This window comes from Podarcis cretensis (genome assembly GCF_951804945.1).
Source record: "Podarcis cretensis genome assembly, chromosome: 8".
In the NCBI taxonomy this organism is placed as follows: domain Eukaryota; kingdom Metazoa; phylum Chordata; class Lepidosauria; order Squamata; family Lacertidae; genus Podarcis; species Podarcis cretensis.
In genome coordinates, this window is record NC_137177.1 from 49746209 (window position 1) to 49774170 (window position 27962).

Here is a 27962-nt window from a genome sequence, read left to right on the forward strand (position 1 = left end):
CTCCCCCTCTCCCATCACGCAACCCAACAGCGGGTGCAGACACACCACCTGTTTCTGTAAGGCAAACAGGCTGGCAATGAGCTTTAGGAACTTTAGCCAATCATAGATGGGAACTCTAAAGTGTTTCCCCCTTCTTTGCTGCTCCTGGAATCCTACACATGCCCCCCTAACCCACTGACCTCTGCCCTGAAAACATCTCTCTTAGGGAGTTGTCATACTTTGGAATCTTGGCCTTCAAAAACAGGAATGTCCTCTGCTCAACATCTATGCAAGGAGCTGCAAAACCAGCTACTAAAAGCAGGAAAGGTCTCATTAAACCGCATGGTCTTTATTTTCAGTGCCAATATTACAGATACAACACAAACGTCCCAGGAGGAGAACGAATTCAAATGGAATCCAGGACTCTGACAGACTCAGGAAATGAAAAGGGCTGAGGGGGGAAAGCAGCTTTGCAGTGGAGTCTTGAGATGAGTCTTTCTGCAGGCAAATGGTGCCCCCCCTTTCCATCTTTAAGCAACACACATTTCCTTTCTACCCACCTACCACAGCTGACAGCCAAGGATCAGACAAGAGGAGTTCCAAGATTTGGGGTGGGGGCACGCTGAAGAGCGACTTGCTGGAGGGAGCAGCCAGTCTCGTCCATCATGATGCTTTCTGAGAGGGAGGCACTGGCCAAAGAGAGCTTGACGTTGCTGCCTCCACCACTGAATCCTCCAAAGCAGAGCTTCTGTCCAGAACAGCAGGTCCACCTATCCATCCCCTTCTCAGACTCAAGCCACTGCCCTCGGGGTGTGCAGTCAAGCGTAGAAAAGGCCCCCCACGTCAGGGAACTCCAAGGAGAAAGGGTCACCAGCATCCTTGGAATACATTTCCAACATGAAATCTGGATGAAAAGTGCCTGAAGGTGGTAACCCGGCTAGCAAGGAGCCAAAACAAAACTCGCTTCACTCACTCACTCGCCCACGCCCACCGGAGGAGAGAAGATGGCAGGCGGGGAGAAACAGTCGCACGTGCCACAGTGTACCTCCCCTCCCCCCTCTTCCAAAACAAGGGGAACGTGGCTTCTGTGGCAAGTGTGGCTCAGCAGCCAGGAGAGGAGAGAAGAGAGAGCGAGCCAGCAAGTGTCTTAAGAGATATGCTTCATCAAGGTGAGCAAGGCCAGTCCTCCTGCTCTGCAGCAGCCGCTGCTCTCGTCAGCTCCCCTGGCCATGGTGCAAGTGGGGGGATTTCTGGAGTCACAGCGCTCTGCCCAGCGTTCCTTCGGCCAACCAGGTGGGGTGAGGAGGGTGGGGCCAGAGCTCACTGCCAGGACTGAGTGGGAAAGTTGTTGACTTCTGCCAGGTCCTGCATTGCTGAGCCCTTGTGATTATATGTCAGCTTGATCCGCATGCGGAGCTGTTGCTACAAACGGGATGAAACAAGGAGAGGTGAAGAAGATCTGGGCAGGAGGGGTGAGGGGGTCACTCTTGCAGAAGCTGCAGTGGAACCACCTCAACTTCATTCAGTTAAATGGGTGCCAAAAGGCACAGAGTTCATCCAGCAGGACTATGAAGCTAAAAGCACCACACAGCTGTTAAGATTCTGCCCATGAAGGTTCAATCCCCCCCCCCACCCACTGAACAGAACAGCCACAACTAGAGGCCTTCCAGAACCAATGCATGAACTGTACCATCAAGCACTCAAGAGGCTGGGCACCACTCCCAGCCCAGCTGCTCCTTCAGCCTCCATGCTGAACATGGTAGTAGGTCACTCACTTGCTTATTTGCTCACCTTCTGGGGGTTCAGGACTTTAATGACTTGTGTGATGGTCCCTGTGTTAAATGCTGGGATGACGCTGCTACTGGGAGACAGGAGCTGCAACTGGAATGTCTGGAGGGAGGCAAACAAAAGGAAGAAGGGGGCACACTTTCACCTGGTTTTTCTGCTGCAACTACTGCTGCTGCTTCAGGAGACAGGAGGCCCAAAGCTCGGGCTCAACTCCAAGTACAGTGAAAAATGATGCACAGCACCTAGCCCTCTGCCTCTCATCAGAATGTGCTCCTTTTTCCTGCCACAGCAAGACACTTATGACCATGTCAAAGGCAAAGGGCTGGTCCTAAGGGTCCATCTACAGTTTTGGAGCCAAGCCAGCCACAGGAGCTTGAAAGTCTGCCTGGAAACACTGTCTGTCCCACTGCAGCTAGGAGGCCACCAAAGCAGATGCTCCTACCCCAAAGACCAGCCTCACCTTTGGTACCGCAGCCTGGAAAACAAAGTCTGTCATGTCCAGCTCGGTGCTATTGGAGGCCTGTATTGTGATCACGGTGACGCTGGGGTTGGTGTTTGAGCGTTCAAAGGCAAAGTCAATCTTCAATCCATTTTTGTTGTAGGCCGTGATTGGGGGAATGCCTGTGGAGATGCAGTACTGGTCAGAGTCCTGGAAGGTGCCCTCTCCAACTGGCCCTTACAAAGTCTATAGTACACATTCCCCGCCCACCTCAGCCGCTGCTCAAACAGCGAGGTTCTACAGTCCTACCAGCAGTTATGTCATTGAAGATGGGTTGCGAAGAAAGTCCATCCAACAGAAATGGGGGTTGCGTTATCTGTGGGGCAGGAGCTGGAGGTCCTACAGGAGCAGTTATGAAAGAAAGGGCAGGGTTAGGCTGAAGTTCTTCAAGGCAAGGACCAGTGCCAGTGCCTCCAACAAATAAGAGATCTTGCCCAGTTTCTTCCCTGCACCCTTGAATCTCACTTCCACATGTCCAGCACCTCACCTGTTGGGTTGAGATCCCCCAGGAGATCCAGCAGCTCCCCACCAGCAGAAGCTGGTTTATTTGGAGGGGCTGTTGAAATGATGGGAGTGATGTCGTTACCTCCCAACAGGTCCAGCAAGTCGTTTGCCTGGTAGGAAACACCAAATTAGACTGCTAAAGGCACTTAGCCAAGGAAGCCATCTCAAAACCTCCCTGAGCAGCATTAGCTTCTGATGGCTGGAGGGGGCCAGCAGAGAAAGCTGCCTCCTGTTCCTGTGGGGGCTCCACAATTGCTCCTGCAGCCAGCCGTGGGCTACAAAGCAACAGTTCCCAAAGGAGTCTTTGATGCTGTCTAAGAAAGCAGCAACCCCATGCAATGTGGCTCTCTTGTTTGCAGGGAGGGAGGGAGGCATAGCTATCTTGAGTGTTGCACTGGCAGCACCTTCTCTTACCTGGCTGGTGGGCTGAAGGCCAGAAGGGGGAGGTTTGGTCTCCAGCACTGTTGGCTCTGCCTCCCCATTGGGTTGAGTGACATCCGTGGGGCCATTGGTGGTTAGTTTCTCCATAACTGGCATTCTCTCAAGCAGGGCTGACCTGCAAAGTGGCAATGCTGTTATCTCCTGGACAACTCACAGGCTAGGAGGAACAGGAGTTACTCCTCAGATCTGGTGTAGAGAGGGATGAGCTCCCAACCAGTCAATGTTAGAGGCAATCTATCTTTAGTCAGTTCAAGTCCTCTATTTTTGCTATGCAAATAGGTCCAGCTGAGGCAACCAGTAGCTTCCCCCAGTCACATGAACCAATGTAAGAGACTCTACGCTGTCTCTTCTATGGGACTAATGGTTTGAGGCCTATAGAGGTCACGTATTAGAAATGGCTGGTTGCAATCAGCACTGTCCCCTGTGAGCTCTTGTGAAATGTTCACCAACAAGTGTCAAGCCAGGCAGAGGTCTCCTCCTCACACTGACCAGACACCAAGAGGTCTTCACCTTCTTCAGGTGTGGGACCCACTTCTTAATTTACCACCATATGTTTGTAAGGTGGTGATACTGATACTATTGCAACCCTGCAGGTTTCCAACCCACCAGGCTGAAGGTCAAAAGGCATGGGGACAGCAGTGTCCTCTAACACTTACCTCATGTGATCGTACTTCTTGAACAAGGCATTGTACTCCACTGCCCTCTGCTGGAGCTCCACATCGATGCTGCTGCCGTATATGGACACCACTTTCTTAATGCGGCTAGAAATGTAGGAAAGAAATGGTGACAAGTGGCAGCAGGGCAGGGGCTGCAGCTTAGCAGGGAGCAAGTACTTCTACCAGCTCTGCAACTGTAGCTCTGCAGCTGTGTGTGCCTTGGCCCAGCCTTTGGGGTGCTGGGGAATCAACTATGTCTCCTTGACAGATTAGAGAACTGGGCCAAAACAAACAAGATGAATTTTAACAGGGAGAAATGTAAAGTATTGCACTTGGGCAAAAAAAATGAGAGGCACATTTATTTCGGTCCTGGAGGTGCTGCTGAATATGATTAGAAGGGACCGTCTGATTAAAGGAATTCAGGTCGGAGCCAAACAATATAAATTGAAGGCTTTTGCAGATGACTTAGTTTTGACATTACAGGAGCCAGAATCTAGTACGAAAAGGGTATTAGAACTGATTCAAGAATTTGATCGTGTGGCAGGATTTAAATTGAACAAGTCAAAAACTAATGTTTTAGAGAAAAATTTAACACAGATTGAAAAAGAAAGGTTTCAGAATGAGACTGGTTTGACCCTAGTTAAGAAAGTGAAATATCTGGGGATTAACATGACAGCTAAAAACTTGAATCTATTTAAGGACAACTATGAGAAATATTGGTCAGAAGTTAAAAAAGATTTAGAAATATGGTCTAAATTGAAGCTTTCCTTGTTGGGTCGAATTGCAGCTATAAAGATGAATGTACTGCCAAAAATGTTATTTTTGTTTCAAGCTTTGCAGATTGTGGACAAGATGGATTGTTTCAAGAAGTGGCAGAGAGATATCTCTAGATTTGTCTGGCAGGGCAAAAAGCCCAGAATAAAATTTAAAATATTAACTGATGCGAAGGAAAGAGGGGGGTTTGCCCTGCCAGACTTTAAACTTTACTATGCTATCAGCAGCATTCTGCTGGTTGAAAGACTGGCTGCTTCTTGAGAACACTCACATTTTGGATTTGGAAGGTTTTAACAATGCTTTTGGATGGCATGCATATTTGTGGTACGACAAGGTTAAAGCACACAAAACTTTCAAACACCATATTGTCAGGAAAGCATTATTTAATGTCTGGATAAGATACAAATATTTATTGGAAAATAAGACCCCAAGGTGGTTGTCACCCATGGAAGCAAAGGCTCTGAAAAGACTCAATATGGAGGCCAAATGGCCGAGATATTGGGAGATATTAGAACAAGGAGACGACAAACTGAAACTGCAGAGTTTTGAGAAATTAAAAGATAAAGTGCGAGATTGGCTTCATTACTATCAAATAAGAGAGGCCTATAATTTGGATAAAAAAATGGGCTTCCAGGTGGAAAAATCGAAATTGGAAACAGAATTGTTAGAACCTAAAACTAAGATTCTATCAAGAATGTATAACTTGCTGTTAAAATGGAATACACAGGATGAAACAGTTAAATCAGCTATGATTAAATGGGCACAGGACATTGGTCATAACATTATGTTTGCTGACTGGGAAAAGTTGTGGACCACCGGTATGAAATTTACGGCATGTAATGCCCTAAGAGAGAATATTATGAAAATGATTTATAGGTGGTACATGACCCCAGTCAAGCTTGCTAAAATTTATCATCTGCCTGATAATAAATGTTGGAAATGTAAAGAAACTGAGGGTACGTTCTTTCACCTCTGGTGGATGTGCCCAAGGATTAAGGCTTTCTGGGAGATGATATATAATGAACTGAAAAAGGTATTTAAATATACCTTCCTTAAGAAACCAGAGGCCTTCCTCCTGGGCATAGTCGGCCAACTGGTGTTAAAGAAAGATAGAACGTTTTTTATGTACGCAACAACAGCAGCAAGGATACTTATCGCAAAGCATTGGAAGACACAAGATTTGCCCACCCTGGAAGAATGGCAGGTGAAAGTAATAGACTATATGGAGATGGCAGAAATGACTGGCAGAATCCGAGACCTGGGAGAAGAATCGATGGAAGAGGACTGGAAGAAGTTCAAAGATTATCTGCAGAAACACTGCAAAGTTTATGAATGTTAATATGATGTTGGATATGATAAAATTATGGCATTAGTGATACAGTTTGAAAAAGTATGCAAAAATGTAATAGAAAAAGGGTATAAGACTAAAGTTATGTTATGTCAAAAGTAAACAATATGTTAAAGGTGTTTAAAAAATAAGGAGGAAAGATCGGAGACATAACAGAATGACTCTAATAATGAGAAATGAGTTTTGAAAGAGGGTAAGGATTTGCTGTATCTGATTGGGTAAAGAGGAACACAAAAAAGGGAGACGTGTGGAAGTCAAGTAAGGTTAATTAAGTATGGATTTAAAAGTTGGAGTTTTTATTTTTATTTTTGTAATTTTATTTTTCTGTATTTTTTCTTGTTCTTTCTCTTTTTTTATGTGTATTTTTGACTGTGCTTGTTTTCCTTATTTTTGTTGTTGTTATGTGTTTTTTTCTGTAAAAGCTTAATAAATATATTTATAAAAAAATAATGAGAGGCACAAATACAAGATGGGTGACACCTGGCTTGAGAGCAGTACATGTGAAAAGGATCTAGGAGTCTTGGTTGACCACAAACTTGACATGAGCCAACAGTGTGACGTGGCACCTAAAAAAGCCAATGCAATTCTGGGCTGCATCAATAGGAGTATAGCATCTAGATCAAGGGAAGTAATAGTGCCACTGTATTCTGCTCTGGTCAGACCTCACCTGGAGTACTGTGTCCAGTTCTGGGCACCACAGTTCAAGAAGGACACGGACAAACTGGAACGTGTCCAGAGGAGGGCAACCAAAATGGTCAAAGGCCTGGAAACGATGCCTTATGAGGAACGGCTAAGGGAGCTGGGCATGTTTAGCCTGGAGAAGAGGAGGTTAAGGGGTGATATGATAGCCATGTTCAAATATATAAAAGGATGTCACATAGAGGAGGGAGAAAGGTTGTTTTCTGCTGCTCCAGAGAAGCGGTCACGGAGCAATGGTTCCAAACTACAAGAAAGAAGATTCCACCTAAACATTAGGAAGAACTTCCTGACAGTAAGAGCTGTTCGACAGTGGAATTTGCTGCCAAGGAGTGTGGTGGAGTCTCCTTCTTTGGAGGTCTTTAAGCAGAGGCTTGACAACCATATGTCAGGAGTGCTCTGACGGTGTTTCCTGCTTGGCAGGGGGTTGGACTCAATGGCCCTTGTGGTCTCTTCCAACTCTATGATTCTATGATTCTATGACTAGTGGCAATGCCTGGCCTCTGGAACACAGAAGTACAGCTGGACCCCTCACCAGGCACTGTCTTCTCAGGATGAGAGAACATGGAAATATGCATGTGGCTAGGTTTTTTTTGGGGGGGGGCTGGTTAAGATCCACAAAGTAAGAGTTCGTGAAGCTTGCACAGCAGCAAGCAATGGGATCCAGTTATCTCCTGATTATTTCAAGGACTGCAATAAAGATCAAGCAGCATAGGCAGAGCCCCCCCCCGCCCCCCCCTGAAAATACTCACTTGACAGTGCAAGTGAACCGAGTGGACAACTTCATGATGGCAGTGAGGGCATAGCCTCGTGTGACAGACACAGACATGTTGGAGACTAGGACACTTTCCAATACATCAAGGACTTCATCCTCTGTGACCTGAGCAAGCCAAAAGGCAGAGTTAAGAAGGATGGACCATGAGCCAGATGGGAGAAAACTTCACCAGAGGTCAAGTAAAATCTTTATCCCTTTAAGTAGGCCTACCTGGATTGGCTCCTCCTCCTCACACTGACCAGACACCAAGAGGTCTCCATACTCTCCTATACACCAGGAAGCTACCTGCACCATGGGCTGCTACCAAGGAGAAGGAGGACAGGTGAACTCAGCAATGCCATCTTCTTACCCAAAGTAACAGAGGTTCATTGACACAATGCCTCCCCTCCCTCTCCCCTGCAACCCAACCCACCACCAGCATCACTCTGGGGACTTACTTGGGAATAGTCACCCATGATAGCTTTGTAGAGTCTCTGCACAGTGTAAGCATGCATCTCCATGCTGTTGGTGATTAGCTGGATAAGGTTGGGTACAGCATCGTCACGAACATAACTCCCTGCCTGGAAAGAGGACCCAGAGAGAGGTTTACAAGCCATCCATTTGATGTTTTATTGTGCTTTTAATTCTGTTGGGAGCTGCCCAAAGTGACTGGGGTATCCCAGCCAGATGGGTGGGAAATAAATAAATAATAACAATACTACTACTACTACTACTAATAAATTATTATTTATCATCATCATCATCATCCAAGAAAGCCAGGGAGTGGTACTCAAAAGCAGATTTCTAGACACTGCTGTAGTCAATTAGTTTTTTTATATACCATTTTTCTTAGGGTAAAGATGGCTTACATAAAAATGCAGTAAGATTTAAAGCTATAATTAACTGCACCACCACTGCATATTTGGCAAGCACGCCCCCCCCCCCAAATCAAACCAGCTTCCAAAGGCTACAACTTTTGCAAGTCTTTGGCGAGCCCTAAGTGGGGATGAGCTACTCTTGACTTCCCTCTGACAATCAGGCCAGAAGGAATTGTGGCAAAACCTCCACTCCTGGCTGCCAATGACTTTCCTTCATGTGTCAAGGGTCAATAGAGCAAGGTTTGATCAGAAGACAGTCTTTATAGAGGCTGGTCCTGGGCTGCCATTGCTTTAAAGGATGATCTTAACCTGAAGCACCAGCACCGCGAATTGGGCCCAGAAGAACTCAGGCAGCCCCTTGTCCTTCATTCATTAAGTCAATAGCAGCAGCAGCAGCAGCCTGCACTTGTAGTGTAAGCTCTCACATCAGAGGCAGCCCCCATGCAAAATACATTGCAGCAGTCAGTCCTCAAGAGTTACAGAACTATGTAAAAATCCCTCTATCCCCACCAAACAAGAACCCCTGGGAAAGTCCACCACCTCCACTGGTGGCTCTTGGACACACAGAACTGGCCCTAAGGCTCAGAACAACTGTTTGGGGATACAGGAACAACAGACAAGGTCAGCACTCACCGTTGTCAAGACTCGCATGATTGTGTCTATGTGCCAGCGCTTAGAAGGAGCATATCTGAAAAACACAGTAGATGCAAAGCTGTGAGGACATTCCTTCTCCAAATGCTCCTTCAGTTCCCAAATGTAAGGCCGTTTTGGTTTTCCAGACATGGATTAGTCAACTGCGTAGCCTGACTTGCTTTGGCTACACCTGCATAAATCTACTCCTTAGGTGCAATGTGCTTGACTGCACAGGAGAGAGGATGAAGCTAAATCCCTGCATTCCACCAGGGGCAAGTGACAGGACCACTACCGCCATTTGGCTCACAGGCTGATGGTATCCAGGTAGCATTACCAGAAGGACCAGCATTGGCAGAGATGGGTCCAGCCTGAAAATGCTCCTCCCCAGCTGTAGCTGTGAGCAGCAAGTGGGAGTGAGTTGTGGCTTCCCGAAGTTGTGACTGCAGAGCAGTTGGGGGGGGGTAGCAGGAGAGGAAGAGGGCCACAAAGGATGAAACAAACACAAATTATTTGGATTTCTTACTTCTCTGCTGCAAGAAATATTCCCGAGGCACAGTCCGCCTTGAACTCTGGCTCACAGGAATCCAGGAAATACAGTAGTTCCTTCATCATTCCCCGGATGTTGTTCCCATTCACGAGAGCAAAGCTCAGCTCCATCGCCCGTCTGGAGAAGGGGAGAAGAAGGGATTCAGAGAAAGGGGAGAGGAAGGGATGCAGCTCTGCTGACCTGGGCCTGAGCACTACCAAGAGCATACACATTTGCAGCCCGTATACAGACAAGTCTCCCCATCACCCCAAGGAGCTTTCCAGAGGCCACAAACGTGCTTTGTCAGCTGCTTGAGTGTCATCATTGCGCCAGGCGCTCTGTTGATGGATCACTCTTAAGCTTCATCCTACAACAGCACTAGCCAAGCCAGAAGGCTCCCACCTCTCATCACTCCAGGGTCCCAGTATGAAACCTAAGGGGTGGCCAAGTTCAAAAACAAGTAGTAAGACAGAGCAGGAGTTTGCAAGGAGAAGCAAGCTTCTTGGTTGCAGACCCAAACCCTTTAAAGCTAGAAAGTAGGTTACTTTAGGCGGGAATAAGTATTAGGGATGACAGCAAGATGACACAAGCTATATAAAATGATGCATGGTGTGGAGAAAGTGGACAGGGCAGTATTTTTTCTCCTTCTCTCACTCTAGAACCAAATTGGGTTATCCGATGAAACTGAATGTTAGATGATTCAGGATAGACAAAAGGAAGTACTTCACACAGTGTATACTTAAATGATGATATTTACTCCCACAAGAAGCAGTGATGGTTACGAACTTGGACAGTCATAAGGGTGTTCCCTGTGGGAAAAGGGACCATGCTTTAAACAACAATGCCTCAAAAGTAGCTTCTGGCTCACAGTGGCGGGCAGAGAAGACAGGTGAGGGGTGACACAAGAATGAATCCTAGATGGTTGGGCCACCTGGACCCACAGTCCTAGCATACCAATCTGACTCACCGTTTGATGGAGACGTCCAGATCTTTTAGGCAGTCCACAATGGTGCTTCTGTGCCGCTGTACAGCATTGTGGTCAGTCTGCACAGTCTTCAACAAGGATGTTAAAGCTACATATCTGAAAAAAGAGACCTGTTGCTTTAGACTATGGCAGCTGTTCTGTGTCACAGCACACTAGAAGGCTTTTGAAGACAGCACAGCCAGGCAGCAAAGGGAGATGGAGCAAGCAGGTTGAGTGACTTGCAAGGGCAGCCAATGCAAACCTCTAGGCAATGGATTCTAACCCTCCCATCTGTATCAGAGCACCTGGGGAGTGAAAATGAATTTCTCTCAGAACCAATTCTAGCCAGGTAGCCTGCTAGACCAATAGGATGTGGAAAAAAGAGCCCAGAATTTCACATGGTGCATATGGTTGCGGCAGTACAGACCCAGGCAGTAGAAAGGACTGACCACTTCACCTGCAACGGCTGCCCTGGCCACGCCTCAAAAACAACCAATATTGCCACAAGAGACCTGGAGAAAGCTGTGCCTGCTCCAACCAGAACATGTTTTCCATCCTGGACCTGTACTCTGACCTACCTGATATTTTTGTCATTATTGAGCAAGAATCGGCCTAAGATGTTAATGGCCAACACCTAGAAAGAGACAAGCAAAAAGACATGGTTCAGGAACATCTACTTGTTGCTACTTTTCACTCTCCAGCCAAAAAACTCCCAAAGGGGATTGGATCTATGAGCAACCTCAGTGACCCAGGTTCTTCCTTGTCAGCTGGTCTGCTTCCATGCAAGAGCGCTGAGCTGCTTTCATATGACTCAAACATCATTTAGAGGTCAGCCCCCATGGGAACGCTTGGCTATGGTTGGAGAAACTGTGATGGGCCACAAAGCTTTGTTTTGCTCAGTGTCTCTCCTAGGATCCCACAAACCCAAGATTACGTACTCGCAGGCCACTCTCAGACTTGATGTCCATGATAGTTAAGACGGTTTCGTAAAGAATGGCATTTCCCACATTTTTACTCGTTTCAGTATTCGTGGCCACCTGGAACACAAGACAGACAATCTCACTTTCTAGCTTCCTTCCTCTAGACCAATGTACCATCTTCCCTTCCGCCTCCCAACAATGATTTGGCAGGCTGCACACCTCACCTGGGCAAGGATGTCATTCATAGCTTCACTTGAGTCATCATCATTTCGGCCTAGAATTCTCAGCAATCGTAGGATTCGCACCTGAAAAGGACAAAGTTCTCCTTTTGAGCTTCAATGGACCCAGAAGGCTCTGGTCTTGAAGTCAGTCACTGCAGGATCCTCTTCATACTTGAGGGAGGAGGCTGGGGCGGGGGCTCCATTCCCTGGCCAACATTCACTCCTCTCCCTGCCCAGCACGTGCCTGGCCCCAAAGCCCTTACCTGCAGGAAGGGGTCGCTGATTCCAGAAACATCATGCTCGGGGGAATAACCAGACATGATGAGGTTCTTCAGGATACGGACTAGCTGGGGCACAAGCTGCAGAGGACAAAGAGCCATCAGCCATCTGATCTACAGCCCTGCTGTTGTACCTGACATGAAGAAGGGGTCCAAGGAGGAGTCTCTCACAGGAAAAAAGGGTATTAGATTCACCATCTGCAGGTGAGAGCTGAAGGGGCTCTCATTGCTTCCCAGCCCAACCTCACTGACCTTTCCACAGCACAGAGCCAAATAAGCCTGCTGGCCCTACACAGCCATGCTGCAATATACATATGAGTAGTCTAGTGGGCAACTGATGCCTCAGACTACTAACAGGAAGCAAATGGCTTTGACCTGGCTCCCACTGGCTGAAGCTGCCTCCAGTATCATAGATAGTGTGCCTCTGAATACCAGCTGCTGCAGAATATGAATGCGAGAGAGGGCTGCTGTCTATCACATGCTTATGTGTGGGATTCCCAGTGGGGTATCTGGTTGATCATTGAGGAAAACAGGAAGATGAAACTATGTAGTTCCTCTTTGTCCTAATCCATTTACAGCCAGGCTCTAACAGTAAACCATACAACTTCCAGAACCCTGTAGGTTCTTTCCCTTGCCTGTCTCCTTTTACAACCCTACTAACCTTCTGTGATTAGTAGAAAGCACACCAGCACAGAGATCCCCCTGCTCTTGGTGCTCACTTATGTGGCCGCAAAGAGGCATGTGGGCGTGGCAGGAATAAGAGGGAAGTCTCCAAGCTTAGAATGCTGATGTAGTTCCCCCAGGGGAGAGGCTCTGTTTGGACGAACCAACCAAGCCTGACACAAAATCCCAGGTCAACTCTGAATCCACCAGAGGCCTCTGCTATTTCACTCTCAGCCTAGCTTCCTACTTCTGCACCATTTGCTGTTTTGAGCATGTTAGTAAGAATTCTAAATATTTGGGCATAATTTTAAAACTTCTAAATGGATGCATTATACCTAAATGGGTTGTTTATCCAAGTCCTATTCTTGGTCCACCCACTGAAATCAACCGACTTGCTTTAGTCATGTCAATTAATTTCAATGGATCTCCTCTAGCATTGGCTGCAACCCAATAATTTTAAATTGGTTAACAACTTTAACTTGGTGCCAAGACAGGATAAAGCCCCAAAGAGGATTCCCTTCTCAGTGCCTCAAGTTGAGGGACAGAGAGTGAAAGGGCCTTTGTAAAATGAAAGACTCTGCTAAGATATGGCAGTTGGCCAAATATACAAACTTTAGACAATCTTTTAGGAAGACAGAGATCTTGCTCAATCTCATTGCAATATCTCATCGCTTGGAACCCTGCTTAGTCATGTCATGTCACTGAGGCTTCCCATACCCACCATTATTTTGTTCTAACCATGCACAAGTCATAACCAGTGATGATGGGACAAGCATGGGGGGCAGAAACAGCTGTAGAGATCAGTCTCCAGCCAAGCACAAGCAAGTAGGGAAGGAAGAGGAGTATCTCTGTCTTCAACAGCTGCCCATAGCATGAAGGCAAATTGCTCTGAACAGGGGCAGTTCACTCTTCCACCTTCTCTGCTTACTACCCATCCCGCACCTTACAAAAGCCTTGTACCAAGCCAATGGAAAACACCCACCATGAACAGCACAGATGCAAACCCCCCTTACATCCCTCAAAGATCCATCCAACTGTAGCAGAGGGAGACTGTAGCAGAACCACCTGAGTTTCAAGAGGACTGTAACAAAGATCCAAGGTTGCCTTAGGTATTAGGTTTAATCAGGGCATTAATAAACTCAACTACAAACACAATTAGTCAAGCTGCAGTATTAGTGCAGTAAGCAGTGGATTGGCACAAACCTCAACAGGCCCAATGAAAGCATGCATGGGGGGCATAGGGGAGGAAGAAAAAGTGAGTGACTCTTACCTTTTCATTCTAACCCACCACAGCAGGATTCCAAACAGACAAAAGGGACAGAAGAGATGAAGCAGGCGTTAGGGAGAGGAGCAACAGCTCACAACATCAACCACCTCATCCACCTCCACCAGCAGCAGCGGCAAAACAAAGGGCAGGAAGGGTAACCAGGACAACAACACCTGAAGCACAACTGCACTCAACTCTCCCCAGCTGGACCGACAGCTTCATCTACCTCCCTGGCCAGGTCCCTTCTGTGTTGGGAAACAGTTCTCCACGCACAGCCCCAACAGTGAGAGGCAGGCTGGCAAGCAGAGGTGGCCCTCTCCATGGCTAAGCAGCTGGAGAAGCAGCGGCTCCTGCTTTGCTCAGGATCTCCCTGGGTTTTGAGGAATTTTCGGCTCCCTCCCCTCAAATCATTGCTGAGGTGGTATCACTTTATAAAATGGAGAAAACAGAATCTGCTCTGCAAGAGCAGCAGCTGGAGTGGCCTGGCCCAAGTGCACCACCCTGCCACTCAGTTCCACAGTAAGGGTAGAAAAGACATACCCTGGCATAAGCACAGGGGCTTCCCAGCTGCAGGGCTTCCATTCAACCAAATGGATATTTTGCCAAGGAAGGACACATGCTTCTCTCCTGCAAGGCCAACCCATCAGCGACTGGAAACTGACACCCACGTCAGTCCTTCAAAGGTAGGAGCCAAGCTGCCTCAAAACTCTGCCCAGAGGGGCACATGCAATAGGGTGACGTCGACAAGGACTTACCTTTCTAAAATGGGCTAGCATGTCTGGGCTTCTCTCACACATTTCCGTAAGGAGGACCACAGAGGTGTGAAGAACACCTGCCAGGAAAAGAGAAGAAGGAGCCTATGCTTTACATGGCCATCACCAAGGGCTCGCCATAGTTGAAGATGGACTATGAGAGACTGCAAGCTTTTAAGGCAGCAGCTTGGCAGCTTCTAACCAGCAACCTGCCCTCTGAGCCTCAGCACTTCTGGGCCAGGATCCTCTATACACAAGATAATCCTCTGTATGGAAGCCAGAAGTGGTTGTGGATGAAAAAGCAGAGAGACTTCAATCCTAAGCCAAAGCAGCCAGCCTTTTTACTTTTCCCTATGAGAAACGGCTGATAAAAGGATAAGCTGCAAGGAACTCTTTAGACCGCTCCAAAGGCAGCACTGAATTGAGCTCTGTAGGCTGTAGAAACATGAGCAAAGCTTGGTGGCAAAGGGAGCCTCAAACGCCTCTCTCCTTCAACCCCACAGCCAAAACAAAAGTGAGGCAGATGCTGCAGAGTAGGCTGAAGTCGGCTCTCCCCATTGCCCATGTTAATGCTTCCTTCATGCCAACAACACACACTGCAGCAGGCTGGAACTCACTAGCGCACAAGATACCTCAAAGGGCCAAGCCCATAAGGCTTGCAGTCCACTGCTAGATACAAACCATGATGGCTGCATACTGTTACTGCTTCATAGGGGCTATGCCTCTAAATACCAGTTGCTAGGAACGCAATGTTGTGCTCTTGTCCTGCTTGTGGCACCAGGCTGGCCACTGTGAGAACAGGATACCGGAACAGGTGAGGTTTTGTTCTGACTGAGCAGTCAAGAGTCTCCTTCCATTAACCCCACTCCCCTCCCTCCCTGAGATTGACTGAACTCCCTGTTATGGGATCTGGCTTCCTTCACCCCCCTGACCAAAAGTACCTCAGTGGAAGGTGTCCCAGGTTCAATCCCTGCCACCATTAGGTAGGACTGGGAAAGCTCCCTGTTTCAAATCCAGCTGCCAGTTAGTCACCTGAGATAGGTGGCCTAGTGGGCCAACTCAGTGCAAGGTAGCTTCCACTGTTCTAAGGGAAGGAGGGAGCAAGCAACTCAGAGTCCACCAGAACTGAGTTTCAGAGCACAGAAACACAAAAAGTATGCTTGGCTCCTGGCCTTGATGCACATGGCATTTATCTACATGAGGATTTCTATGCCATTCCAAACTGCCCAAGCTTTCTTATCATAGCCCTTCAGGTCCTCATATTTCTCTAGTCCACCCCAAAAATACATAGTGCCTTGGCCTTCCCTTGCCACAGCAGGCCTTACCATGATTCTTCTCATTCAGCAGGTTCTTTGTGGCTGGCAGGAACATTTCCATGAGCTCAGGCACCTTCCTGATGACGTGAACAGCACACAGGGCTGCCTATTGAGGAATTGGGGGGTGGAAGGGGGAGTGATCAGCAGATGTGCAGGCAGCCCTGTACACAGAGACCCCTAAAGGGGATCCCTCGAGAGAGAAACACTATGTACTTTATTTGCATTTTAACTCTAGTCCTGGTAAGTCTTCACTGTGGGCACAAAGAGACCACCCACTGCCAAGGGCCAGTCAAAAACTCCTTGCAAAGATCTGGGCAGTGCAACTTCCTGCTGACATTTGAGAGGAAGCAAACCACAATCTTAATGTAAGAAAAGGGAAGAGCTTACAGTTCAACAGATCTAGAGGACTCCCCCTCCTTTTGGGGAGGGGGTCCCCTAAAGTTGTACCTTTGTCCAATAAATAAATAAATACCTTTTTCCTCAAGTAAGAATTAGAGGTTTTCAGGAGCTTCTCCACCTCCCCGGCTAGGTCACGACACATTTCAGAGGAGCCCATGCAGCCCAGGGTGCAGAGTGCCAGGCCTTGCACATACTGTGTGCTGTGATTAAGGTCACTGAAAGAGAAAGCAGCAATGCAAGGAATGGCTGGGATAAGGCACTCCCAGATACAAAGCAGTCGGCCTCAAGCTGACAGCGTGTCAGATAACCCTGGGGATAGCAATGGGCTAGAATGCTTTCCAAGGAACAAAGAACAACCAACACTTGTCTCACTCAATGACAACGCAACTGTGTCCACCACACTAACTCATCTGTGGTCCCCACAAGTTCAGTGGCATCTTTACTACACCAGAAAAAAAATGACTTAAGTGTCTACTGAAGTCATATTACAGATACTCCCGCCCAGATGCCTTCCATAGTTCTACAGAGCCAGGTCCAGAGACACACAGCAACAAGGATGAGAGCTATCTGCAGCATGGTGGTGCATCTTAACTGCTCCCATAGAAGGTAGCTTCAGCTCTACAAGGCAAGCAGCTTATTACCTGCCTTCCCAAACCTCCACCACCACTTTCTGGCTGCGATCCTCAGAGGAGGGTGCATGAATAAGGTGTGCTGAACTTCAAGGCTCAACAAGAATATTCCAAGCCCTGCCAGCAGGTCCACCTTTGCAGAATAGCTCTCTCTTCCCACCCTAGAAATTAAAAAGGCCTTACTTCTTGATGCAGTTGGTCATGAGAAGGTGGACGTCCTGCCTCTCATCCAGCAGCAACATGGCTCCAAGATAACCAATGCGTTTGTCCGTGAATTTCTGAGAGGCAATCAGTTTGAGGCACTCCAACTGCAAGAGGGGGCAGAGAAGCCAGAGGGAGTGACTCTCCCCAATGCTTCCAACATTTTTGTCACACTCACCATGGCAACTGTGCTACCACACCCTGGTGATTGATTAGCCTTACTATCAACTCCCTCCATGACTCTTAGGCTGGAAAGAAGACTGACAGTTGTTGGGTTGCTTCACTGTCAAGGTGTCGAGCACATCTCACCTCTAAGCAGCATGCTGGCAAGCTGCTCTCCTGCAGTCCCCTGAGGAGAGACCAGCATGAAGCTTCCTTGGCAGTGGCTGCTGCTGGCTGGAGGCACCCTGAGCAGGGACCAAATAAGTGGCCTTTCTTGCAGGGGGTGGGGGTGGCAGCAGGTGCTGGGTGGAGGTGCTCAGGGCACCTCTGTCCAGCAGTGCCTTAGCCAGGATATTCCCGCTTGCTATTCCTGCAGGAAAGACAGTGGTGGGAGTTAAAAATCTGGTGACAACAATTTTTGACTTCGGGTTGTGAGGGATGCCAGATGAGAAAGGTCGAAAGAAAAGAATGAACTGTAGCTGTGGACAACTGAGTCTGTAATGAAACCTGAGGGTTCAACCAGGGCTCAGCACAGTTACTACAATGCTCAGACACACCATTACTTAAATCCCCTTCAGTACATGGGTTCAGCCGTGAGAATGAAATGGATCCTAAAACTGAGCACTTCTGTGGCAGCTAAATGCCTCACGGGATCTGAAATATTTCAATGTCATTTAAAATCAAGGTTTGAATTTGCTCGCAAATCCTGGCTAAAAACAAGTCCCAATTAGCCTTGGGGCTGTCTGTAGGAAGAATGTTGGTGCTGGTCTAAGTTTGCCTGTCATTAAAGCTGGTGGGGAAATGATGGCAGGATAATGCTTCACTCACAATCTCTTCAGCACCACAGCATGAATCTATACAGGATCTGTCCAGTCTTTACAACTGCAGAAGAGCAATGGCAAAGCTGCTTTTAAAGAATCCATTCGTTCTGCTTTCTAAATCCAGTTATTTCCCAATCACGCAGCACCCAGCTTAGGCTGAAGTTTCAGGTTAGGTTGATAAGCTCAGTTGGTTAGAGCATGGTGCTAGTAACACAAAGGTCACAAGTTCCTATCTCCATATGGGATAGCTGCATATTCCTGCACTGCAGGGAGTTGGACGAGATGATCCTCAGGGTCCTTTCCAACTCTATAATTCTATGAAACTCCTGTATGAGGTCTAGCAGAAAAACACATCTGCTGAAGAAGAGGCAATTATGCCAAGAGCTTGTGGCCCACCTCCTAGGCCTTCCTGGTGTTCTGAACGAACTCTCCATCATGGTATGCCAGGAAGACAAGGCACAGCAGCAGCAGCAGCACTTCAGGTTTGGACGGAAAGGAGAAAGGTTTCTACCTGTACACAGCCTGTTCAAATGCCTGCCTGCTTCCTACATGCAGAGCTCAGTTCAGTAACCTGATCTGGGTGAGCTGCTCCCTTGAGCTAGCTGAGCAGAGGAGGAGCAACTTTGACACCAATATATCCCATTTCAGCTGGAGCAAGAGAAACAAGCCACACTTTTCCCACGGCCCACTCTTTCAGGCCTTTTTACTTGGTAGCTTGGGCTCAGGAAGGGCCTTTTGCTGGTCTGGTTGCCTTTCCAGTTCTCAAATGAATGGCCCAGAAACATGGCAATGCAGCAGCAAGAACACAGTAACACCTTCCCTACCCATAGAAGAGCTGCCCATTATCCTTTTGCCAACCTTTGTCCCCCTAGCCTTGTGCCCTTGCACAGAGCCCAGAGGATTGAATGGCCCATTGGTTTTAATTCCCAACAGAGGGCTGATGCACTATGAAAGAGCCATGCATTGTGGCTGGAGAGCTCCATCATGAAACTTCTGCTCATCACATGCAGAACCAGCACCTGGAAACTAAGGCCTCTCATAAGTCTTCCTGTGAACCTATCACACCACACACCAGTCAATTTACAAGCAACTTAGAAAGCAAAATTAAATGCCATGAGATGAACTCCCTGGCGACAAAACAGAGTAGAACAGCTTGGGCACTTTAAAGATCACAAAATATATCCTTTGCTAAAGTAAGATGATGGAATAAAACCATGAGGATTGTGACATGCTCCTCCTTAGGTTTCTGTGAGGCACATGAAAATATTTCTCTTCCACAAAGGATTTCCAGCACAAGGAAGCACTTGAGTTAGTAATACACAGCAAGAGGAAGACAACTGTGCAGTTTCCTACAGGTTGCAACTCTGAAGGCACTTTGCCAGCATGATGAGCCTCCCACTAAACATCCAAAGCTAGGAATTTGCAAAAGGGCTGCTGCAGAAGAGGGCCTACCTGTCCAAAGTGTGCAGGGTAGCCCAACATGTGCATGTAGAGCAACTTGGCCACATTCCGGCAGCGGTAAGTGTTGTCCTCTTCTCGGAAAGATGATCGGATGGCAGCACATTCTTTTTGGATCATCTCTCTTTCTTCTGCCTGGGTCCGTGCTGTCCGGATGGTCCGGATCAGCTCCCGGAGTCTGATGGGGGCTGGCATCCTCTGAGAAAAAAGATAATGGGGGGAGGGAGAGACAGTGAGCAGGGAATTAAACCTCAGCAGTTAAGTCTTTCAAACAGTACCCCATGAGAAACTGTAGATGCTGGTAGGGTCTCCTAGCTGGCATTGGTTATACTGACAGAACTCTCTATGGTTCAATCCACGGTGTTTATCCCAATTCAGCCATCTCTGCCACAGCTGGGACTCCAGAATACTTCAGCCTCAAAAAGTCTGTCTTCCCTGCCAAGTGGCTTAAGATATCTGTAGTAAGGAAAGAGATATGGCTCTGTTGCCAAGGTATGTAATGATGTATTTACTGCAGCTGTCTCCACTACTGCATGGCGGAATGGGTGGCAGACCAAGGCTGGTGATGAACTGACTGCATGTGCTCTTTACAACACACACAGCTCACCTCTCATGGCAAACACAAGAAACTGTTTCTTTCTCCCTGTGGCTGGTCCCTAATCACCAGGAATTTCTGCCTAAATTTGCATACCAGCACAGATAGGAGCCTCCTCCCTCCTTCTGCCATCCCCAAATAAGGCAAAAGTCCTAGATTAATCAGCAACCCTGCACAACCTTCCTGAGCCTTGGATTAAGCCCTGCTTGTGAAAACAAACCTGAGATTGAAGCAAACCAAATTATGCAGCCATAGAAGCATCTGAATCTGCCCGCACCAAGGTGAAGGCTTATTTACAGGATCTAGCAAACCACAGGAACACCTCTGGCTTAAACCCAAATACTCTACTTCACTCTGGATTTGCTTTTCAACTAAAGGAAACTCCCATTATATTTCAAAGCAGCCTTTGGCCCCAATGCATGGGTCACTCTCTGCTACCCTGGTCTGTTCATCTGCCAAACAAACTGAAATAAATTATCCACAAGTCAGGAGGAAAAAGTATTATTTTCAAGGCCCAGCATACACTACTGCATAATACTAATATGTACATTACTTTTACGAATGAGAATGGTCATTCTGATATTGTACAGTTGTACCTTGGTTCTCAAATGCTCTGTGACTCAAACGTTTTGGCTCCCGAATGCCGCAAATACAGAAGTGTTCCAATTTACAAACTTTTTTGGAAGCCAAACATCCAATGAGGCTTGCGCGGCTTCCAATTGAGTGCAGGAAGCTCCTGCAGCCAATCAGAAGCCGTGCCTCAGTTTTTGAAAGTCAAATGGACTTCCGGAATGGATTCTGTTCAAGAACCAAGGTACGACTGTATTGTTCTTTGGAATTTAAAATGCATGTGTCTGTAAATACATCTCATACACAGTAAATTATATCCAAGTTTACTGTTACCATGATGTAATAATACTTACAGAGTGGACACATTTTTAGACCAGTCAAACACGCAAACCTTAGTTTCAATTAGCACAGCTAAACATGAGCAAGAAAGTGTCATTAACATTGTGAAGACAATTTTCATGCCGATGTGACATCTTACTCCTGAGTACCTGATGGAGACAATCAGGGTTTCATTCAAGTCCTTTTCGTGCAGACAGCTCTGCCCCTTTCAGGCTCTTTATTATGGCTGTTTCTCAGGCCTTTTCAAAGCAAGGACAGCAGAGCCTGAGTGGGACAGTTCCAGAAGGGTGGGACATCCCCTCCCCCACTTTCCCAGTACAGCCTTAAGCAGACTACTTCCAGTATACTCCCAGCCCAGTGGGTGACTAAAAACTGAGCCCAGCACTCAATGGACACCAGCACTGCTGCTGCTTCTCACATGTGACCGAACCCAGAGCTGATTCCAAATGCACTTGCAGGCCCAACAGGTAGCCACTGAGCCCAAACGATGAAACTCAGGAAAAGTCTATGCTATTATTTAAAACCATGCGAAGATGCTAGGTAGCCCAACTCAAGGCCTCTTTTAAAGGTGCTTCATCAGTACAAGTCACATTACAGTGGGCTGTGGCTCTCTTTTAGTTGAGCATTCAAACTGTGACTACACCAATCCATTCAGAGATTACACTTGTTAAGGGTTGTGCAATAAATAACGGTCAGAAATTCTAAACTACGCAGCTCTAGACTGAGCACTCAGCATCTGTAGATGCCTACATTTTTGACTGATGCATTTCATAAAAACTACAAAATGTGGTTAGATGTTCAACAAGCTACAGAAACCACTGCAAGTTCTCTCTTATTGCTTGTGAAATCCACTTGTGCCAGCCCATTGGTTTCCCAAGCTGATTTTGTAAGGGCCTCCTCACATCCACCTTCAAAAGAAGGTGGCTGTCAAGTAGGAGAAACAAAAGAAGGACACATGCCTTTCAGGTCATGCTGCTGCTGCTAGCTACAGAGCTGGAAGGGGACCTCACAAATCATCCTAGTACAACCTCTTGCAGATGGATGGAGGACACCTATTACTACACACACCAGCCCCAGAAGGTTTTAAAACAGAAGCTGGATGGCCACCATCTTCCAAGGTATTCTGAACTGCATCTCTTTGGTAGGCTAAACAGTCCTACCTGTCAAGAAGACTGTGGGTGAAAGACATGGTCTCTGATGAACCTTTCACTTATGAAGACAGCCCTGTATCAGGAAGTTTTTTATGCTTGACATCTTATGTTTTTATATGCGCTGAAAACCCAACCGGATGGGTGGGGCATTATTATTATTATTTGAAAACTTCAGCATTAATTTTTTTCCTTTAACATTGATTTCCCGCTTTTCCATCCCAAAACAGAATGTTCAAACCACTGAACCACCATCATAAATCCTAATACCAATAAAACAGCACAACTCACTCTAATGCAGCAGCAATATAAAAATCCAAGGCGTACACAGAGGAAAAACATCTGAAGAATGCATGGCTCAAGCCATACTGTTCTGACCTGTTGCCTGAAGAGAAAAAGGAGGCCATCGGCTGAGCCCATGGAGAAGAGTCTCATAACCAAGGAGCCTCCACCATCACCAAGAAAGCCTAACCGCCTATGTCCACATGCCATAGGTGGGGCCCAGAGCAGGGCTTCCCTTCAGCAGCATCTGCAGCAAGCAGGCAGTCACCTACAAAGGAGCTGATTTCATGGAGTTCCAAACTATCCAGGCAGGGACTGACTATAGGTCAAGTTTTCTTGAACTCTAATACAGTAATATGCTCTTAAGCCCTTTCTTGGGATCAAATGGCTGTTTTCATTCCTGCTAGCAGAAATAGTTCCCCTATCCCGGTCCTGTATACTGGGTGATTTTACATTTATCCAACCAACCTCATTCTGTTAACTATATTTCTGGACTTTGCTTCCAAATCAACATCCAAAAACAATTCCCCTTCTTCAAAAGCCTCCCTTTCTGCTACTGAGAACAAACATGCTTCCCAAGACACTCCTCTAGCACTGCCCCCCACAACACAATATGAAGTCGACAAGAAGTCTGCAGCCTCCCTTCAGAGATGGTCCATGTGCTGGCTGAAAGCAGAGGACTCTGTTCAGGCAGAGAGATCTCATCAGAGCTCTCTATAGCCACCAGTCTCCAAACTGGAGGCTTCTCATTAAGGGAATATTTACAGTTATATATTCTTTCATTCCACAATTTACATTTGCCACCAACATAGGGACATAGTAAGTTGCCTTCTGTTGTGTCAGACCACTGGTCCATCAAGCTCAGAACGGTCCACACTGACTAGCAGTTGTTCTCCAGGCTTTCAGGTAGGGGGTCTCTCCCAGCCCTACCTGGAGATTGACCCTGGCACCTTCTACTTGCAAAGCTGGTGCTCCACTACTGAGCCGAATTCCTTCCCCATGCCATTATTCCTTCATGAATGTTATTAGATGATTTATGTCCCTCCACAGAGTATCCAATGTGGTTTATGGAAAATAAACCACAGCACAAACTGCAGGTGTTGCAGGATAATGGAGACTGACTAGACTTTCAGGTCTGATCTTCTGGCGACAGAGAAGCAGAATTATTTCCCTTTTCCCAAGTGCTAACCAGGGTAGACCCATACCTGCTAGAGAGTCTTGTTCCATCTCATGCCTTCCAACCCACTTACTGCCAAATCTGTGTGGATTCCTTAGGAAAGGAAGTTGTTGCCATAATTACACAGGAGGATCCTGGTGGATCAGAGCAAGCACACGACCCACAGTGAGCCAGCTCCTTCCATGTTTCATGAGCCAGCTTGAGTTTCCATCCAAAGCTCTGCTAAATGAACAAACCCACTCCCAGTTAAGAAGGAGGCTCTCAGGCTGCTTCTAGGATCCAGAAGTACTCATGATCCAACTTCTACTAAGACGCTTTGGAAGAGATTCTTAGTTAATCACAACCTTCCAGAGTAGCCAACATACCACAAGTGCCTTTATTAAGTCGATGGCATTTTAAAAATAATCTCTGGTAAACAGATGTTTAGTAAGAAATGCTCTGATAGCTATCTGTCTAATGTGGCATTCACTCACCAGGATGGAATTTCTGGTTGCCTATGACTACCAGGTGAGTTGTTACATGCAAGGCTGTCCTAAAGCTCATCTTGCAATACTAAAGTTGACCCCACCTCTCTTCAGGTACTCCAAGGTATGAGTCACAAGATAAACCAAATATAAGAACTCTTTCAAAGTAGCAACACTCTTAACGGAACTTTCACAATGAGGGTGGGCCCTGATACATAGCAGGATGAAGCAGCGCACTTCAGGCAACATAATGGGAGTGGCCAAAGCTAGAGGGAGGCTGTACTGTTGTTTGAATGGTACAGGGTTAGCCCTACAGAACAGAAATTTGAGATCTACCTCAGGCAGCAAGAGGTCTCAAGACAGCACTGTTCAGATTACAAACAGTTTCTGACTGCAGGTCCCAAAAAAACTCTCAGAAGATGCCCAACCTGAGGAAACAATAAAAAACAGGTCTTTGGTTCAAAAACACTTGCAACTACTCCTAAAATCCAACTATGCCATAAGATGGTCAACATGCAAGCCAACACACAAAGTAAAGTTTATTAACTATGTTTGGGAGGAGAGACACAGAACGCAATTCACCACCTCAATGCAGGTACACCCTGAATTAACAGCCAGACATTGTTAACAAAAACAGTGACAGTGCAACCATACTGCTGGAAAGAAAGTGTACTACCAATACAAAAACATTCAGAATAAGCTCACAGCAGTGTTAGAAACTATGATATGTAAGTTAGGTGCCAAAGGGTTCCTTAAACCAAGGTTACAGTCACCAAAACGGAATATCTAGTTGCCATTTGAAGGTAAAAGGTAAAGGTAAAGGTACCCCTGCCCGTACGGGCCAGTCTTGACAGACTCTGGGGTTGTGCGCCCATCTCACTTAAGAGGCCAGGGGCCAGCGCTGTCCGGAGACACTTCCGGGTCACGTGGCCAGCGTGACATCGCTGCTCTGGCGAGCCAGAGCCGCACACGGAAACGCCGTTTACCTTCCCGCTGGTAAGCGGTCCCTATTTATCTACTTGCACCCGGAGGTGCTTTCGAACTGCTAGGTTGGCAGGCGCTGGGACCGAGCAGCGGGAGCGCACCCCGCCGCAGGGATTCGAACCGCCGACCTTTCGATCGGCAAGTCCTAGGCGCTGAGGCGTCCCACAGCGCCACCTGCGTCTTTGAAGGTAAGATGGCTCTAAAGTCTTATTTTTCAAATGGCAGACTAATTGTGATTATCAATGAAACACCTGGCTAGTTCAGATGACTACCTTGAACTAGGTTAAGAACTTTGAGAACTTAAAGAAGAAAAGTCACTTGATGCAGGGACAGTCCACATACATATTGGCCTATTCCTACGTCTTTTTCTGAATGGTGACACTGACCATTCAGAACATAGGAATGTTCTTCACAACTGTGACAAGGTCAGTGGGGTGGGGTAAGTGAAGACAAACTACAATAATTAACTAACGTTGCTCCTGCTCAGGCTGCACAGAAAAAGCATTTTGGTTCCAGAAATTCATTCTGATTGTGCAGATAAAATATAACTCATAGAATTCTACAGGATGTGGTATTAATGTGTGAAAACAGCCAAGAGCCAATGATTCCCAGGCATACATCTCCAGATGGTGGGTATGCCAGGCGCCATCCTAGCATCAGGGCATCTTCACTTGGTTGCGAGTGGTCAACAGTCAGGTGCAAAATGCACCTGGCTAATTTTGGACACTTGCCCATAGCCAACAGAAATTCAACAAAAGTTAAGACCACTGTATTCAGACAAAAGACAAGCAGACTCTAGCTGCAATACTATCTAAAAGCAAATCTTCCATCTCATGATTTATCTTTGAACTACACCAAAGTTAGTCAATGTAACAATTCTGCCCAATCGTCACAATTTCTTTCAAGAGAAACAGGATTTTCACCGTACACTAGTTAGACATTTTATAAAAAAGAGGCCCTCTGCCAGACAGGTCCTGTTAATCATTAGTTATAAGGTAGCACCATCATTCCACATGATGCTTAGCAGAGAATCACATCAATATGAGCTTACAGTTTCTAAATTTTAAATGGCAGATGAAGGAGAAATGTGAGCAAATACTCCATGTTGCAACAATGAAGGTGAAACCAAAGGCATTAAACAACAGGCTTCAAAGTGAAAATGTGTTTTGAGGAAGTGTTTGAAGAGGAGAAGAGAAAGAGATATAGGGTGTCACAAAGGGTTTCTTGCAAGGAGTTCCAGTCTAGGGGACAGAAAACTGGGCAATCAAGCTGCAGCAACTAAGGATATGGGTAAGAATATCCATATTAAAATAAAGTTAAGTTTCAGAAGGTCTGCAGATGTTGAGTAACCCTCTTCCAAATGTTACTCATCTACAAGAATATTGCTAGATAACTCCTTCACAATCATTAACCTCAGTAGGAAAGCAGCTTATCTCATTTGTAAGACCCTTAGGAATTCTTACAATCAAATGGAATAAAACTTTTGTTAAATAATAATTTTAAAAAATTTCCCTCTCAACAGGAGGGCAAGAAAAGGAACTGCAATGGCTTCTTCAGGTCAAGTTGACAGGTGAGCCAGCTGGCTGGACTGCCCTCTCGCTTCCCAGCACCCACTCCTGGTCTTGGCCTTCCCTTTCCCCAGCGCTCACTGAACAGACATTCTTTGCAAAGCGTCGGAATCCACATCCAACAGCCTTGAGCCTTTGCCTAGTGTCGACCCTGCCTTAATCGGGCGTGACTCTCACGTCTCTTTCCCCGACGAGGTGTTCCTAAGCCCCTTGTTCACAAAGCCTGTCAAGGGGCGAGTCGAGTCTCTTTCTTCATGCCTCGGATAGGAGCCGATCCGATCGTCGGAAGCCCGGGCGAGCTATACGGGGTGAACTCCGGCGCGGCGCGGGGAGAAGACTCTCCTCGTCTATAACAGAAGAGGCCACAGGCACTTCCGCCGACAGCAGAGACAGAACTGGCCGGGCGAGGAGAAAAACGCCTCGAATAGCGGGAGGGAAGTCATGGGCTAAGGAGCACCGCCTAGGCTGGTCTTTGCTCGAGACGCGGCGGCGCGGAGAAGGGAAGCGGACGAAGGAACAGCCACCTCTTGCCCGGGAGGGCGAAGAGCCGCTCCGGCAGGAGCAGCAGCCCCGCCAGGCCTCACGAGCCAGCTGGCAAGTCAGACGGCAGCAACCCTCGCGGAACACGGTAGCGCGCTCCCTTCTTGCGCTAGGAACCGGCGCTTCTCCCCTTAGCCAGCCGACCCACCCACCGACCGGAAAGCGGCCGGGCCCTCGGCGGCCAAGGCTCAGTCAGTCCCGGGAGGCGGGGCGGGAAGCGGCGGCGGCTGGGCCTTGCCCCGGGCAGCGGCGGCGGGCCCACGATCTTACCGCCGAAGTAGAAGCAGCAGCAGCAACACCTACCCTGCCTGGCAGCGCCCCTCCTCTCTCCCCGCGCGGCACTCACCGGGCCGGATCCCTACGGCGAAGGCGGCGGCGGCAGTAGCTAGAGCCTGGCATCCAAAATGGCGGCGGCGCGGCCTCAGCACCGATACCGCAGGCGGAGGAATCTGGAGACCGGGACTCACTGACTGCCCTCTCTCAGAGCACGGCGCGGCGATAGCCTGCTGCATCCATTAACGTTGCTGCGTCCTCCGTCGCCGCCGGCCGGCGCGTTTCGTGGCCAAACAGAATGCTCGGCGCTTGGAACCGCGGTAACTGGCCCCAGAACTCGTTTCCTCCGCGGAAGTATCTGTAGCGGTGTCACACGATTAGCGGTGAGACTGCGCCGTGGCAGGTAGTGATGACGTCAGACGCCTGCCTAGTCACCGCTGCGGCTGTGCTCACGACATGCGTCCGGCCGGGTCGTATTAGCGAAGTTTAAAGTTC

At 47.5% G+C, this 27962-nt stretch overlaps 1 protein-coding gene across 2 annotated transcripts; it reads right to left on the reverse strand.

The window, feature by feature from the left end:
* Nucleotides 1–307: 307 nt before the first annotated feature.
* Nucleotides 308–27838, reverse strand: AP1G1 (adaptor related protein complex 1 subunit gamma 1). 2 transcript variants are annotated; one of them, XM_079986551.1, is made up of 23 exons: nt 27541–27838; nt 19522–19725; nt 17069–17193; nt 16330–16471; nt 15867–15963; nt 14545–14621; nt 11845–11940; nt 11585–11665; nt 11379–11477; nt 11019–11074; nt 10444–10557; nt 9474–9614; nt 8951–9005; nt 7898–8020; nt 7671–7760; nt 7438–7565; nt 3868–3972; nt 3185–3326; nt 2754–2880; nt 2516–2605; nt 2228–2388; nt 1771–1869; nt 308–1401 (listed from the first exon to the last, which is right to left on the reverse strand). In XM_079986551.1, exons 2-23 carry the CDS (start codon nt 19720–19722, stop codon nt 1300–1302), a joined length of 2451 nt encoding a protein of 816 aa, XP_079842677.1. In that variant the 5' UTR covers nt 19723–19725; nt 27541–27838; the 3' UTR covers nt 308–1299. The 2 variants fall into 2 exon arrangements, with proteins under 2 accessions (XP_079842677.1, XP_079842678.1); XM_079986552.1 differs by having other exon boundaries at nt 27498–27838.
* Nucleotides 27839–27962: the final 124 nt, after the last annotated feature.

Excerpts from the sequence above, each read along its gene's own strand:
- AP1G1 (XM_079986551.1), bottom strand. The coding sequence starts at position 19,722 with ATGCCAGCCCCCATCAGACTCCGGGAGCTGATCCGGACCATCCGGACA. Across the intron at positions 17,194-19,521 it reads ACCCTGCACACTTTGGACAG|TTGGAGTGCCTCAAACTGAT; the intron begins GTAGGCCCTCTT and ends CCCCTCTTGCAG. Across the intron at positions 2,606-2,753 it reads GGGGGATCTCAACCCAACAG|GACCTCCAGCTCCTGCCCCA; the intron begins GTGAGGTGCTGG and ends CTGCTCCTGTAG.